The sequence below is a fragment of the Phacochoerus africanus genome, chromosome X, assembly GCF_016906955.1.
Source record: "Phacochoerus africanus isolate WHEZ1 chromosome X, ROS_Pafr_v1, whole genome shotgun sequence".
Taxonomy (NCBI): Eukaryota; Metazoa; Chordata; class Mammalia; order Artiodactyla; family Suidae; genus Phacochoerus; species Phacochoerus africanus.
This window is the reverse complement of record NC_062560.1, coordinates 68,286,458-68,302,122: the sequence shown is the minus strand read 5'-3', so window position 1 is coordinate 68,302,122 and position 15,665 is coordinate 68,286,458. Positions and strand designations below refer to the sequence as shown.

The 15,665-nt window shown below is 36.3% G+C and overlaps 1 protein-coding gene across 2 annotated transcripts in view; it reads left to right on the top strand.

Moving 5' to 3' along the window:
• Window positions 1-15,665, top strand: part of BRWD3 (bromodomain and WD repeat domain containing 3) — a 154,379-nt gene that overhangs the window by 126,335 nt on the left and 12,379 nt on the right. For both annotated transcript variants that reach the window (XM_047764806.1, XM_047764807.1), the window contains exons 29-37: window positions 4,747-4,808; window positions 4,911-5,066; window positions 5,715-5,835; window positions 6,882-7,007; window positions 7,095-7,173; window positions 10,183-10,239; window positions 12,045-12,185; window positions 13,591-13,665; window positions 15,337-15,489. In XM_047764806.1, the coding sequence (XP_047620762.1) occupies window positions 4,747-4,808; window positions 4,911-5,066; window positions 5,715-5,835; window positions 6,882-7,007; window positions 7,095-7,173; window positions 10,183-10,239; window positions 12,045-12,185; window positions 13,591-13,665; window positions 15,337-15,489 (970 nt within the window). The remainder of the gene's footprint in view (window positions 1-4,746; window positions 4,809-4,910; window positions 5,067-5,714; window positions 5,836-6,881; window positions 7,008-7,094; window positions 7,174-10,182; window positions 10,240-12,044; window positions 12,186-13,590; window positions 13,666-15,336; window positions 15,490-15,665) is intronic.

Genomic DNA, 15,665 nt, shown 5'->3' with positions numbered 1-15,665 from the left:
ACATAAACATGTATACATAGTTTTTCCTCCCCTTATTTGAATTTCTATTTTATTGACTTCCTCTCTGATCTTTATGATTTCCTTCCTTTTGCTGACTTTAGGTTTTGTTTGTTCTTCTTTTTCTAATTCATTTAGGTAGTAGATTAAATTGTTGATTTGAGATTTTTCTTCTTTTCTGAGGAAGGCCCATATTGCTATGAATTTCCCTCTAAACACTGTTTTTGCCACATCCATAGATTTTGAGTGGTTTTGTTTCCATTATCATTTGTCTTGAGGTATTTTTTAATTTCTCTTTTGATTTCCTCATTGACCCATTGGTTTTTTAGTAGCATGTTGTTTAGTCTCTATGTAGTCAGTTTTTTAACATTTCTTTTCCTGTGGTTGATTTCTAGTTTCATGCCATTGTGGTCAGAAAAGACACTTGAACTAATTTCTATACTCTTAAATTTGTTGAGGTTAGTTTTTTCCCCCAATATGTGGTTAGTCCTTGAGAATGTTCCATGTGCACTTTGAAAAGAATGTATATTTTGATCTTTTTGGGATGCAATGTCCTGAATATATCAATTAAGCTTACTTTTCTATTGTGTCATTTAGGATCTCTGTTGCCATACTGATTTTCTGTCTAGAGGATCTGTCCATTGATGGGAGTGAGGTGTTAAAGTCTTCTACTATTTTTGTATTCTTATGAATTTCTCCTTTCATATCTGTTAGTATTATATGTATTTGGGTGCTCCTATATTAGGGACATACATATTGATGAGTATAATTTCCTTTTCTTGATTTGATCCTTTTATCAGTAAATAGTGTCCTTTTTGTCTTTCTTTACAGTCTTTGTTTTAAAGTCTATTTTATATGATATGAATATTGCAACTCGTGCTTTCCTGTCTTTTCCATTTTCATGTAATGCCTTTTTTCAATCTCCTCACTTTCAATTTATATGCATCCTTTGCCCTAACATGAGTCTCTTGTAGGTAGCATATTGTAGCTTCTTGTTCTTTTATCCAGTTTGCTACTCTGTCTTTTGATTGGAGCATTCAGCCATTGACATTTAAGGTAATTATTGATAAACATGTATTTACTGCCATTTTAAACCTTTTTTTCCAGTTGATTCTGTATTTCTCCTGTGTTCCTTTGTATTTTTGGTTCAATGATTTCCTTTTATTTTATGCTTGTGTCCACTTCATTTTAGTTTTTGTTAATGTATTATTTGGTTTTGACTTGTGGTTGCCCTTTTTTTCAAAAGGGCATGTTAACCTCTTCCTATATCTGCTTACTTTAGCCTGATAGTCTAATAGGCGCAAACACCTTCTGAAAAAGTCTAGATTTCCTTATTGCCCTTCCCCACATTTTATGATTTTCACATCCTTTTTTTTAACATCTTCATGTTTGTCCTTTTGCTGTTCCTTGAGTTGTCACTTTTAAAATAGTTTTTTTTCTTTTTAGATCTGTGTACTAGTTTATTTGAGTGATTACTTTCCAATTGTGATTTCTTCTGTCCTATAACTTCTTATTTCTTTCCTATTAGAGGAGACCTTTCAGTATTTCTTTTAGAATGGGCTTGGTATTGCTGTATTCTTTCAGTTTTGTTGTTGTTGTTGTTGTTGTTGCTGTTGGAGAAATTCTTTACTTCTCCTATTTTAAATGATGTTCTTGCTGGGTAGAGTAGTCTAAGCTGCAAATTTTCCCTTTTAGAACTTAGAATATATCTTGCCACTCTCTTCTGGCCTGTTGTGTTTCTGTAGAGAAATCATCTGATAGCCTTATGGGGGTTCCCTTATAGTTAAGGCTTTGTTTGTCTCTTGCTGCCTTTAGAATCCTCTTTATCTGTAACTTTTGCCATTTTTATAAAAATATGTATCTGTGGGTCTGTTTGGATTCAACTTGTTTGAGACTCTCTATGCTTCCTGTATCTTAAATATGTGTTTCCTTTAGATTTGGAAAGTTTCAACAACAATTTCTGCAAATATATTTTGAATCCCCATTTCTTTTTCTTCACTTTATGGAATCCCTAGTATTCAGAGATTGGCCCACTCATAGATCTCTTATATTGCTGTCATGTTTTTTCATTTGGTTTTCTATCTTCTGTCCTGATTTGGTGATTTCCATTATTCCATCTTCCAAGTCACAAATTCGTTGTTCTGCACTATTCACTCTGCTCTTCAGTGCCTTTAACTCAGCTTGCATCTTTGCAAATGAATTTTCTAAGTTTTCTTGGATCCTCATATTTTCTAGTTCCTTTCCAAAGTAATCTGCATTACTGTTCATATGCACTCTTAATTCCTTCCATATTTTCACTATCTCATTTTTGGATTTGTCTGTTAGACTGTAGAGGTCTGTTTCATTGTTTGCTCCTGCAGGTGAATTATCCTGTCCTTTTAACTGGGGATGGTTCCTGAGCTTCTTTATTTTACTTATATTTTTCCTACTTTGTGAGTTTAGGGAAAACAACTACTGTAGTCTTTTGGGGCTGTTTATATGTGTGAGTGCACCTGGGTATTTTGTGAGTGCTTAGCACTGCATTTGCTTCCAGGGAGATGGAGGCAGTGGTCAGGGCTAGTAGCCAGTGCCTGGTTGCTGGGCCCTTGACAGTGGCAAGGAACTGTGGGAAGGTCGCATAGGCTGCTCCTCGTTGTGGCGCCCTGGATAGTGGCAGTGACCCTCAGGTAGGTATAAGTTGTGCCTGAGTTGTTGGTGGTAGTGGTGGCAGGGCTTGTGCATTCCCAGGGGAGCGAGAGCAACAACAGGTGGTGCTTGCTTTCAGTACTCTCCTCTGTATCTACCTCTGAGGTGACTAGGGCCATAAGTTCATGGACCTCTAATGATGGTGGGCCATGCCCACCTCAGGAATCTGAGGTGACTAGACTTTGCTCCCACTGCCTGTAGACCATGCAAGAGGCATTCCATTGTGCTCAGGATGCGCCGCCATCTGTAACCCATGCAAGAGGGGCCTGTTGCTCATAGCCTGCACAAGAGTCACCTTGCCACATGTAACCCCACCCTCCAAGAGTCCATGCATGTGCATAGAAAGATATTTCTATGGTGGTCTACCTCTCTTCCTCTTGACCTCCCCAACAATGGTACCTTTCTTATTTTGTAGGCCCAGACCTCATGATGGGTTTCTTAGGCTCTGGCTTTCGCCTCCCCAGCCCTTGGCACACTGCTCGCTAGCCCCTCAGGCTGTCTCCACACAGTGAGCCCTAGTCCTCTCCCAAAACTAACTTCCATAGCCTAAGTGCCCAACCCCCACCTGAGTGTCTCAGGCTGTGGTGTCCTGGGAGGTGGTACCAATGGTCTGTGCAGCTCTCTTTCTGCTTTGCCCTCCTCAGTCCAGCTGCTGCACTCTTCTGTGAGGCTTTGAAGTCCCTCTGTTTCAGCTGATCTCCCCATTGGTTAGGTGGCTTCCCAGGGTGTGGGTTCCTTTCCTCTTTAACAGTTCCCTCTCAGAAGTGCTAGTCCCATCCTGATTCCTCTTTTCCCCTTTCTCTTTTTTCCTTTTGTTCCACCCAGTTATATGGAAGGTTTCTTGTGCGTTTTGGAAGTTTAAGGTCTTTTGTCAGTGTTAACTAGATGTTCTGTGTGTATCATTCTACATGTAGATTTTTTTTTTTGATGTGTCTGTGGGAGAATGTGAATGCTACATCTTACTTCTCTGCCATCTTGATCCTACCCATCTGATCAATATCTCTTATTTATGAAACTGTCTCTTTTGATGGATGTTCTGCTATATACTCAATGCCCTCTTGTTCCAAAGGCAAAACAGGCTTCCCCTGAGTAGAATACTTGGTTTTTGCTGACCAAAAGGTGGCTTTTTATTATGCAGTAAGTTTGTCTGTTGTTGTTATGATTGCTATCTTCTTTCTCCTGGTCCAAAAATATGTTTAGCAGCTTATTAAACTTTATGACAAGGGATACAGGTGAACAACCAATGGAAGAGGAACATAGGGAAAAGTATGGGGGAGGAGCACAGAGCTTTCATGTGCTCTCCAGATCTATAACTCTGCCCAAATCTACACGTTCACTGACCTAGAAGTTCTACATTCACTTTTATTCTTTTTGAGATACCATAGTTATAAGATTCCAAATAAATGATGCTTTAGTCTCAAGAATGTTAGAACATGTTTTAATCTCCATAGTGCAGATCAAAAGGGAATAATAAATTTTTAGAGAAGCTGTAATACTCAGTCTGTTGGAATAAAGTAGATCATCTTACAGAAAGAAATCTAGAAAATTGACTTTTTTAACCTGAAAGGAATTTTCCAAAGAGATCTTTTCATTCGTACCCTGGCTTAACATTGAATGTATGTTTGGTTGGAATTTTTTTAAAAAGCCAGGCAGACCTAAGAGTAGTCTTATGATTAAGTTTCATATTGGTAGACCATGTTTTCTCTATTGGAGATTTATTATCATCTTTGTTGAATTGTAGTTCAAGAAAAATGTATTGCCCTTTCCAAGTTTTACCCTCCAAACGTCATGCAAATAATGCAAGTATATAAAACTGTCATGTGAATTTGATTTGTTTCTTGTTATTTTGTTTATTAGAGTATAGTTGATTTACAGTGTTATGTGTCAATTTCTGCTGTATAGAGTAGTGGCTCAGTCATACATATATACATACTCTTTCTCTCATACTATCTTCTAGCATGTTCTACATCAAGAGATTCTACATAATTCTCTGTGCTGTACAGTAGTACTCCATTGCTAATCAATTATAAATGTAACAGCTTGTATCTTGTTATTTTTTAATAGCTGGGACAATAACGAGAGAGAAAAGATGAGCCCTTGGGATATGGAGCCAATTCCAGAAGGAAGTAAATATGCTTTAAAAAATGAATTATAATTTTTCTAGAAGAAAAGTGGCAATACTATGATCCTGGAAACTAATTACTTCTGATTTGTCATCTTATTCATAGCTGCCTTTCCAGATGAAGTTGGCGCTGGTGTTCCTGTATCCCAAGAGGAACTAACTGCTTTGCTATATAAACCCCAAGAAGGAGAGTGGGGGGCTCATTCCAGAGATGAGGAATGTGAACGAGTTATTCAGGGCATCAACCACCTTCTTTCCCTGGGTATGGTGAATGTGAAAGAATATTAGGAAGATGGGAAGGAATAATGAAATCCAGCAGAATTTAAGTTCTATGAAAGGAAATGCATTTTTTACTATATACCTTCACCTCAAGAGGCACAGTAATTCTAGTTTTTTAATAATAGCATTTTTGTATGCTTGGCCAAAGTATTGGCTGGCAAACCTTTTCAGTTCTGGACTTATAATAGTGAAAGCAGGCATATGGGTGTCTTTGACTTTTAATTATTTTGCTCTCATGCTATTCCCTGAACCTGACTTTGGATGGGTTCTTTACTAAAGACAGTGGGTAGAGTAATATATTTTACTCTATGACTGCTTATATTTTCTGGAGAATGTCACATGAGGCATTTGGCATTTATAGAAAATACATAAATTTGAAGTTAAACACAGTTCTCCTTTAGTTTGGTCTTATTGTACCTGATTTGAACTAGTGTATCATACACGATTCACAGATGGTATGTCCAAATAACAATAACATTACAATAGTATTAATCTAATATTTGCATAATGGATCATTTTAGAAATGTAGTATTATATTGCCCACCCTTCTTGCTTATATGTGTTTTTGTTTGTTAACATGAAATGTTAGTGCTCTTTATAACTCCCTTTTTTGATTTTGGAAACATTATAGATTTTGCCAGCCCTTTTGCTGTCCCAGTGGATCTCAGTGCCTATCCCTTGTATTGTACTGTAGTTGCTTATCCAACTGACCTCAACACTATCAGGCGGAGACTTGAAAATCGCTTTTACAGGTCTGTTTAGTTTTTATCATTTACTAAGAAGCTTATAGCTTTCTTATGTCTTTTGCTTTCCTTTTTGCATAGTGATACACTGAGATGTGTATTTTCATAGTGTAAAATAACTATTCAAAAGACCTGCCCCAAAATTTCTTCTGAAAATTTGGAACACTAATTTCTCTTTATTCAGTAGATTCTCAGTCTTCCAGGGTAAGAAGAGTTACGGACAGGGAGGAAATTATGACTAGCACAAATCACATATGAAACAAAAACTGCAGTTAATTTTAGTTTATTAAGAGCAGATTAAGTGGTTTTTGGATTCATCATGAATATGGTGCTCTAGAGACTTGGAGCATGTTTAAATATCCTGTTGGGAAATTAGGCAGCAGTTAATTAGATTTAATACCATCCTCCAAATGAGTATCAAAAAAGCCAAGTTATTTTTTTCCTTGGTTTTGGTTGGGAGTGGAGTGATTATGGAAAGGTGATAGAGGACAGATTTTTGGTACTTCTCTCACCCCAGAGTCTACAGTGTCCTAATCATGGTTGTTCCATGAAATGGTTATAAATATAACCAGTTGGGTATATTTAATAACATTACCTATGATTTTATTCAATAATATATATATCATAAAAGTAACTAGATAAACAAGATCTGTCCTTTTATACAATCTAATTTTTTTCTTTTTTCTTTTTATATTTTTGCTCTCTTTTGAAAACTAAATATTCTTTTGATCTTACCAAAACAGTGTTTATTTGTTTTTGTTTCTTTGTGCTTGGTCAAATCACTCTTTACCCATAATGTCCTAGGTCAGTTCTTTTCCAAGGTTTAATATCTGAGTTTATAGTCCAGTGGTTCTAAACTCTTGCCTGTGCTTCACATACTGTAACTATGTACCTTTATTAGTCCACATTAGTCACATACATATTTTGAGTCACATACATATATTGGAACACCTTTGACTTATCATTAATTAATGCCTAGCTGTTCTGTGTTGTCTGTTACTAGAATAGATTTTAAATGTATCAACCAAGAATAATGGTATTTTTTTCTTTCATAGGAGGATATCAGCATTGATGTGGGAAGTACGCTACATTGAGCATAATGCTAGGACTTTCAATGAGCCAGACAGTCCTATAGTGAAAGCAGCCAAAATTGTAACTGATGTCTTACTTCGATTTATTGGGTAAGAAGCAGTTTTCTCTCCCATAGGAGCTGACTTCTATTTTTTTTTAATTTATTGGAATGTATTTTAATTTATCTTGTTTCATAGGGATCAGAGCTGTACTGATATACTGGATACTTATAATAAGATTAAAGCAGAAGAACTAAACAGTACTGATGCAGAGGAGGTAAGAATCGCAGATGATTAGTAGGCAGGAATTTCTTTTTTGTTGTTTAAAGTACAATAAGTATTATATGTAAGTGTTATAATTGTCTATAAGCAGTGAAGCTAAGATTTCTAAAAGCTAGCTGAACACCTGCATCTTTTTGTATTAAATTCTTTAACTTGTATTTAGACAGTATATACAAAAATATAGTGATGCTACAGTGTTTAGTCAGGGAGAGGTGGTGAGTCATCCTTTTTGACACTGGTTTTCAGTAAGACTTAATTTTCCAGCCCTTGAAATAGGACAAAGCACTAAATTGTGTTTTAAAAGAATGGTTAGTTGATGCACATTTTAGTAGGGATTCATCTTCTACACATATATATTAAATATTGAAGTATTTTATAATTTTAGGTTTGAAAGTCTACATTTTTAGTAGTTTTGCAGAATTGCTATTGGATTTCCTTTATGGAAATTTGCAAGTAGAAACCAGTTTTTCATAAAGAAATATTAGTATTGTCAGCAGACCTTCTGATTTCCCAACCCAGACATATCCCTAATTCACATTAAGATATTTTTGACTAGTGATTTTCTTTCTTTCCTATCTACCTTTGGATTTTGTCAAATCTAAAAAAGTCATTGCCAAGACTGATGTCAAGCAGCTCACCCACCCAGTGTTTTCTTTTAGGAGTTTTATGGTTTCATGTCTTATATCCAACTCTTAATTTATTTTGAGTTGAGTTTTTGTTTTTTTTTTTTTTGTTTTTGGTCTTTTTGCCATTCCTTGGGCCGCTGCCGCAGCATATGGAGATTCCCAGGCTAGGGGTCTAATCAGAGCTGTAGCTGCCGGCCTACGCCAGAGCCACAGCAACTCGGGGTCCGAGCCGTTTCTGTGACCTACACCACAGCTCACAGCAATGCCAGATCCTTAACCCACTGAGCAAGGCCAGGGATCGAACCCGCAACCTCATGGTTCCTAGTTGAATTTGTTAACCACTGAGCCACGATGGGAACTCCTTGAGTTGAGTTTTAAATATGGTATAAGATAGGGGTCCAGTTTCATTCTTTTGCAAGTGCATATATAGTTTTCCTAACACAATTTATTGAATAAACTAACCTTTCCCCATTGCACAGTCTTGGCTCTTTTGTTGTAAATTCATTGACCAGTATGCGTGGGTTTATTTCTGTCTATTCTGTTCCATTGATCTTTGTGTTTTATGTCAATATCATACTCTTGATTACTATAGCTTTATAATACAGTTTCATATCAGAAATATGATGCCTCCAGCTTTTTTCTTCCTCAAGATTTCTATTAGGATTCTTTTACAGGGTTCCATATAAATTTTATGATTGTTTCTTATATTTCTGCAAAAAAAATGCTGTTAGAATTTTGATACAGATTGCATTGAATCTGTATATTGCTTTGGGTGATATGGACATTTTAACAATATTAATTCTTTCTAATCTATGAGCATGGAATATCTTTCCATTTACTTTGCATTATCTTTGATTTTTTTCATCAGTGTCTTTTATAGTGTTCAGTGTACAGATCTTTTATCTCCTTGGTTAAATTTATTTATAAATATTTTATTTATTTATTTTTTGTCTTTTTGCCTTTTCTAGGGCCACTCCCGTGGCATATGGAGGTTCCCAGGGTAGGGGTCTAATCGGAGCTTTAGCTGCCGCCTACGCCACAGTCACAGCACCCCAGATCTGAGCTGTGTCTGCAACCTACACCATAGCTCATGGCAACGCTGGATCCTTAACCCACTGAGCAAGGCCAGGGATCGAACCCACAACCTCATGGTTCCTAGTTGGATTCGTTAACCACTGAGCCATGACGGGAATTCCTATTTATAGATATTTTATTCTTTTTGTTGCGATTATAAATGGCATTTTCTTAATTTCACTTTCCGATAGTGCATTGTTAGTATATGGAAACACAGTTTATTTTTGTATATTGATTTTGTATCCTGCAACCTTACTGAGTTTATTTGTTCTGCTTTTTGGTGGAATATTTAGGGTCTTCTACATGTAATATCATGTCATCAGCTAATAGAGATAGTATTACTTCTTCGTCTTTGATTTGGATGTCTTTTGTTTTTCTTGACTATTTGTTCTAGCTAGGACTTCAAATACAATGTTAAATAAAATTGTCTAGAATGAGTATCCTTGTCTTCTTCCTAATCTTAGAGGAAAAGCTTTTAGCTTTTTACTATTGACTGTGAAGTTAGCTGTGGGTTTTTCATATGTGAACTTCGTTGACATGCAACATTCTCTCTATACCTATTTTGTTGAGTGTTTTTATCATGGATGGATGTAGCTCTCCTTAAAGTAATACTCTTTGGATTAGATTAGAAAATTAAAAGTAAAATGTAATTCAACAACTTAATTTTATTAAAAAGGGGCAACAGTTGCTCATGAGCTACTTTTCTTTTTTTCCTAGGTATTACCTGTATTCACTATCACCAGATTAATTGTAGTGCATGAACCTTGCCTTTTTGTATTAAAAAACTATCCCTCAGAGGGATACTTAACTAAATTTTATGTTTTAATACTCATTCATATTTTCCCTATAGGAAACAAGTATTTCTTGAAATAGCAAAAGATTAATTATGAGTGATCCATAATTATAGTATATTAAACTAGCATGGTCACATAAAATAATTTTTAATACTAACGTTTAGGTACAACTTTAGATACCAGTCACTATACTTTTCACTTCATTTCCTATTCTGATTTAAAGAGAAACATTGTTTACTTTTCTTCTCCCAATTTATTTTCCAACCTACACACAGCATTTAGGCAAAGTTTGGAGTGAGTCTCCCACATTTGTTCACTATTATCTTCTACTATGAAAAAAAAAACTAATTTATTCTCCCTAAACTCACTACAAAACAAAACAAATCAAGCTTTGTTGAACATAATTTTGTTTCTTATTTAAATGATATTTGCCATTTCTTTGTAAATGTTTATCTAATTTTAAGATGAATATAACAATATCATTTCTCTCACTCTTCCCTTTTAACTTAGGATACGGAAATAGTTGACTTAGATTCAGATGGTCCTGGTACTTCATCTGGAAGAAGAGTAAGTGAATAAATGAATTGCTGATAAGAAAAACTGTCAGGCTTCCCATGTCAGATTCCTAAGAGCAACTCCACATATTTGGATAATTGCTAGAAAGACTTACGGAACTCAGTGTATATAGTTGTTAACTCATTGCCAAGGTTTATGACAGTGATACAGTAAGGATACAACAGCTAGATCACAGGGAAAAAGATACAGGCAGAATCTGGAGGAATCCATGTTCGGATTTCATTATGTTCTCTCTCTCTCCTCTGAGAGACCACACAGAATACACTCTTCTTCCACAATGAAAATGTAGCAATATCTGTGTGATTAGAACTGCCAAGGAATTTATTGGAGGCTCTTATGTAGATACCATCTGACTAGCACATGCCAAGATTCCAGACTCTCAGAAAGCAGGAAAGCATAGGAAATATACAGGAAAGTGGGTATTCACCACAAATTATACTCATTGTACAAACAGTGTGGGCACAGTAAACCACCTTTATTATTTAGGAAAGAGTTCAAGTGCCAAGTTCCCATTCCCAGATGCCATTCATGGGCCAACCTTGCAAGCAGGCCCTGCTAAAGATATCCTCAGATGTGTTATGTTAACTGTGTTCTGCACAATTCCTCTCTATGATAATTAGGCAAACATAAATGTATATAAGGGAAAATTTCCTTTCAAATACTGAAAGAGGAGTTCCCATCATGGCGCAGAGGAAAAGAATCTGACTAGGAACCATGAGGTTGCTGGTTCAATCCCTGGCCTTGCTCAGTGGGTTAAGGATCCGGCATTGCCGTGAGCTGTGGTGTAGGCCACAGATGCGGCACTGATCCTGTGTTGCCATGGCTGTGGTGTAGGCTGGCAGCTGTAGCTTTAACTCTGATTAGACTCCCTAGCCTGGGAATCTCCATATGCCGCAGGTGCGACCTTAAAAAGCAAAAAAACAAACAAACAAAAAAAACCACCAAATACTTTTAAGAGATCGTATAAAAATGCGTAAAATGTAAAGGTCAAAATTTGTTGTGACCATAAGGAATTTACTTAAAAATATTGTTGTTCCCTGGTGGCTTATGTTGTTTGTTGAGGATCTGGTATTGTCACTACTGTGGCTTAAGTTGCTGCTATGCGATGAGTGTGATCACTTGTCAGGAACATCCACATGCTGTGGGCAAATATATATGTATACACCTTTGTTCAAGTGTTATTTTGAGATGATTATGGTGCCATTATCAAACATTCTTAACTACCAGCAGAGATTAAGATACTAAAATTAGGAGTTCCTGTTGTGGCTCAGTGGTTAGCGAATCCGACTAGGAACCATGAGAATGTGGGTTTGATCCCTGGCCTCTCTCAGTGGGTTAAGGATCTGGCGTTGATGTGAGCTGTGGTGTAGGTTGCAGACAGGTCTCGGATACCTTGTCGCCTGTGACTCTGGCATGGGCTGGCAGCTACAGCTCCGGTTAGACCCCTACCCTGGGAACCTCCATATGCCCCCGGTACCGCCCTAGAAAAGACAAAAAAATATATATTAAAATTATTGACCTTGTATAGTAAAAAAATTGTTCTTCTTTGTTATATTTGAGATTTAAATTTTCTCAAAATGAGAATTCAGAATACTAGTATTCTGTTTCCATGAATATAATATCTAGTTTTTATTTGTTTATATTTTTGCCCAAGAGAATGATGTTTAATCTAAAGTAAGAAACTTTTAATTAGCAGCCACTGTTTTATGTAGATATATTCACATTAGAAAGACAGGGAAAAATCAATGAAGACCTAAGGAAAGAGCTTTTAGATATAATTTTTTTTAAATCTACAGGTCAAATGCCGAGGCAGGAGACAGTCTTTAAAGTGTAATCCTGATGCTTGGAGAAAACAATGCAAGGAACTTTTGGGCCTAATTTATGAACGTGAAGATTCAGAGCCATTTCGACAGCCATCTGATCATCTTTCCTACCCAGTAAGCATACGGTTATTTAAATAATTATCAATATCTAATTTCTCATAGATGTTCATGCTAAGATCTAAGAGCCTTTTCCCCCCTTTCTCCCTTCCTTTGTCCTTCCGTTTATGTGCCTTTGAATTATGAAATAGGTAGTGTGATTAGTCATGACTTTTAAAAATGCCTGACATGTACTTTGTGTGTAAATTACACGGGTATAAACCAAATTTATTTATTTTTGCTTTTTAGGGCTGCACATGCAGCATATGGAAATTCCCAGGCTAGGGGTCAAATTGGAGCTGCATCTGCAGACCTATGCCACAGCCACAGCAACTGGGGATCTGAGCCACGTCTGTGACCCATATACCACAGCTTGCAGCAACATCAAATCCTTAACCCACTGAGCAAGGCCAGTGGTCAAACCCACATCCTCATGGTTACTCGCTGGGTTTGTTACCACTGAGCCACAGTGTCAACTCTGTAAACCAAATTTAAATCTAAATATCTTTGCAGTTCCTTCCTGCTTTTATTTTGGATATTTGTTTAATGCATTTTACTAACTTCTAATATACTTCTCTACACTCTGGAGACCTTTGGTAGCATGTGACAACACTGTTTAATTTATACATATGGAGTTCCCGTCGTGGCTCAGTGGTTAATGAATCCGACTAGGAACCATGAGGTTGCGGGTTCGATCCCTGGCCTTGCTCAGTGGGTTAAGGATCTGGCATTGCTCTGTGCTGTGGTGTAGGTCGCAGATGTGGCTCAGATCCCGTGTTGCTGTGGCTGTGGCGTAGGTTGGTGGCTACAGCTCTGATTAGACCCCTAGCCTGGGAACCTCCATATGCTGCAGGTGCAGCCCTAGAAAAGACAAATAGAGAAAAAAAAATTATACATATATTTGATATGATCACTTAGTGTAACCAATATACCCTATTACTTTTAACGAAAGATGAAAACATGAATCTTAGATTATATGATTCCTTTTCTAGGAGTATATCTGCATGTTAAATAACCTTTAGTATAGATAGCACATCTCTCTTAACTTTTCAGAGAAAAGGTCCAGCAATATTTCAGAAGTACCTCAGACCATCCTCTGAAATTAGTAAATATCAATATTCTTTGTATACACAGGTTTCAGTTGGAAAAAATATCATTTAAATAAGAAACAAAATTATGTTCAGCAAAGCTTGATTTGTTTTGTAGTGAGTTTAGGGAGAATAAATTAGTTTTGTTTTTTTCAGAGTAGAAGATAGTAGTGAATGTAGAATTCCTTCATCTTAAATTGTAGTGAGTAAAAAAAATGTAGTCAGTAAAAACAAAATTCCTATTTATGGATCTTTAAGTATTAAATCATAATTGCATTGCAAGTCTTGATATTTTGTTGCGGTGATCTGGAAATATATCTTCTTTACCCTAATAGGGCCATCAAGAGCAAGAGGATGAATCCTCTGAGTCAGTTATTCCAGAACGCCAACAAGATCCACCTGTTGGTGAGGTAAGCCTAGTAGTCTCTCAAAAGATATATATATATATATATATTTTTTTTTTTTGTCTTTTTGCCATTTCTTGGGCCCCTCCCGCGGCATATGGAGGTTCCCAGGCTAGGGGTTGAATTGGAGCTGTAGCCACCGGCCTACTCCACAGCCACAGCAACGCGGGATCCGAGCCACGTCTGCAACCTATACCACAGCTCACGGCAACGCCGGATCGTTAACCCACTGAGCAAGGGCAGGGATTGAACCCACAACCTCATGGTTCCTAGTCGGATTCGTTAACCACTGTGCCACGATGGGAACTCCTGTTTTTGTGTTGTTTTCCTTTTTAAAATTTCTGTACTGTAAATAAAACTTTAATCATTTGTGAAGCTATTTTCTAACTCTGCTCACTCTCTTTTTACCTTTGAGTTTTTGGTTGTTCATTTTTTGTTTTTTAAATCAACATGTATTCTCAAGAGTTCTTTGTAACGTCTGGGTAGATATTTGTTTCTGTAGATCTAAAGCTACTGTTGCAGAGTAGAAAACATTAACTATACAACATAATTATGTCTGTAATTACAGCTGATCATTCTCACTCGAATTTCATTCAGCAGAGTGACTGGATCTTTTGGTCATCATATTACACAAAGTTCCAATATTTTTCTTCTTTGAAAGTCTTTGTTTTATAAGCCATATTGTGTTGGATTACACTTTTGGTTATTTTATGATTTATGTACAAAAATTAAAAAGATACATTACAATCAATTATAGTGTCTCATACTTTGAAAAATATTATCTGTCTTTTTGTAATATCTTTCTTCTGTCCCTTCTGGCCCTTCGACTTTTCCTTTGAGTAAATGCTGTGCTTTTACTTCTTTTTTGGGGGATGGGAGGTTTACTTCTTAATGATTCTAAATAGGAGGAAGGATCTAATACCAACTATGGTTTTCACCCTACAACATGTTTATCATTGGTGGTTGTGGTATATATAGGTATAAATTTCAGATGTAATTTCATATGATAACTCTAGGAATATCTTAACTTGAAAGATTTGGGTTAAAATAAACTAATAAAAGTCAAACTAATTATGAATCTATAAGACCAATGACTTTAGATGATGCAAATGACTAACTAATAAAAGTCAAACTAATTATGAATCTATAAGACCAATGACTTTAGATGATGCAAAACTGTCCCATTTATTAAAAAAAAAGAAGATAGGAAGAAGGCATAGACATGGTCAGTTTGACTTTGACCTTCAACTAATGACAATTTAGGTAGAATGCTGTCATGCCAACTCCCTGGCAAATTGCTCAATGAAAGTAGAAGATTGGATTATTCACATAGAATTAAATAGTCTCATGTCACAAATTAGCTATATATTTCCAAGATATTTCCAGGTATGTAGAGATGAAGCCAGTGGCTGTGGATTTTCTGTTCTGTCCCTTGAGAGAGTCATATGGTTATCCATTGAAGAATGAAAGCTAAGGTCCTCCTACAGGCCCCTGCTCTTTCCTCGAGCCATCAAAAGAGCTCTATTAAATGGAAGATTTGGAGTTAGGGGGAGATAATTGGCAGATTGAAGAGCAGTGTGTTTTTTTAATGGTTGATTGGTGATGGAAATCTTAGTCCCATTGTATTATATAGTATTGTTACTCAGCCTGTGTGTTTGATAACATTCTTCTTTGTAGGATTATCAAGATGTTATAGACACTCCTATGGACTTCAGCACTGTGAAAGAAACTTTGGAAGCAGGAAACTATGGTAGTCCTCTGGAATTTTATAAGGATGTTCGCCAAATATTCAGCAACTCCAAAGCTTATACCTCTAATAAAAAGTCAAGGGTATGAAAAACCAATAATATTAGGTGGATTGATTACATAAGCATTTAGTAATATATATCAAGCAGTTTTATTTTATCAGTTTTTAAATTGCTGAACAAGTATGTACTAACATTCTGCCATAGTTACTGAGGTTTGATTCTCAGTGCTTTATTTGAAACAGTTTATTAGGCATAATA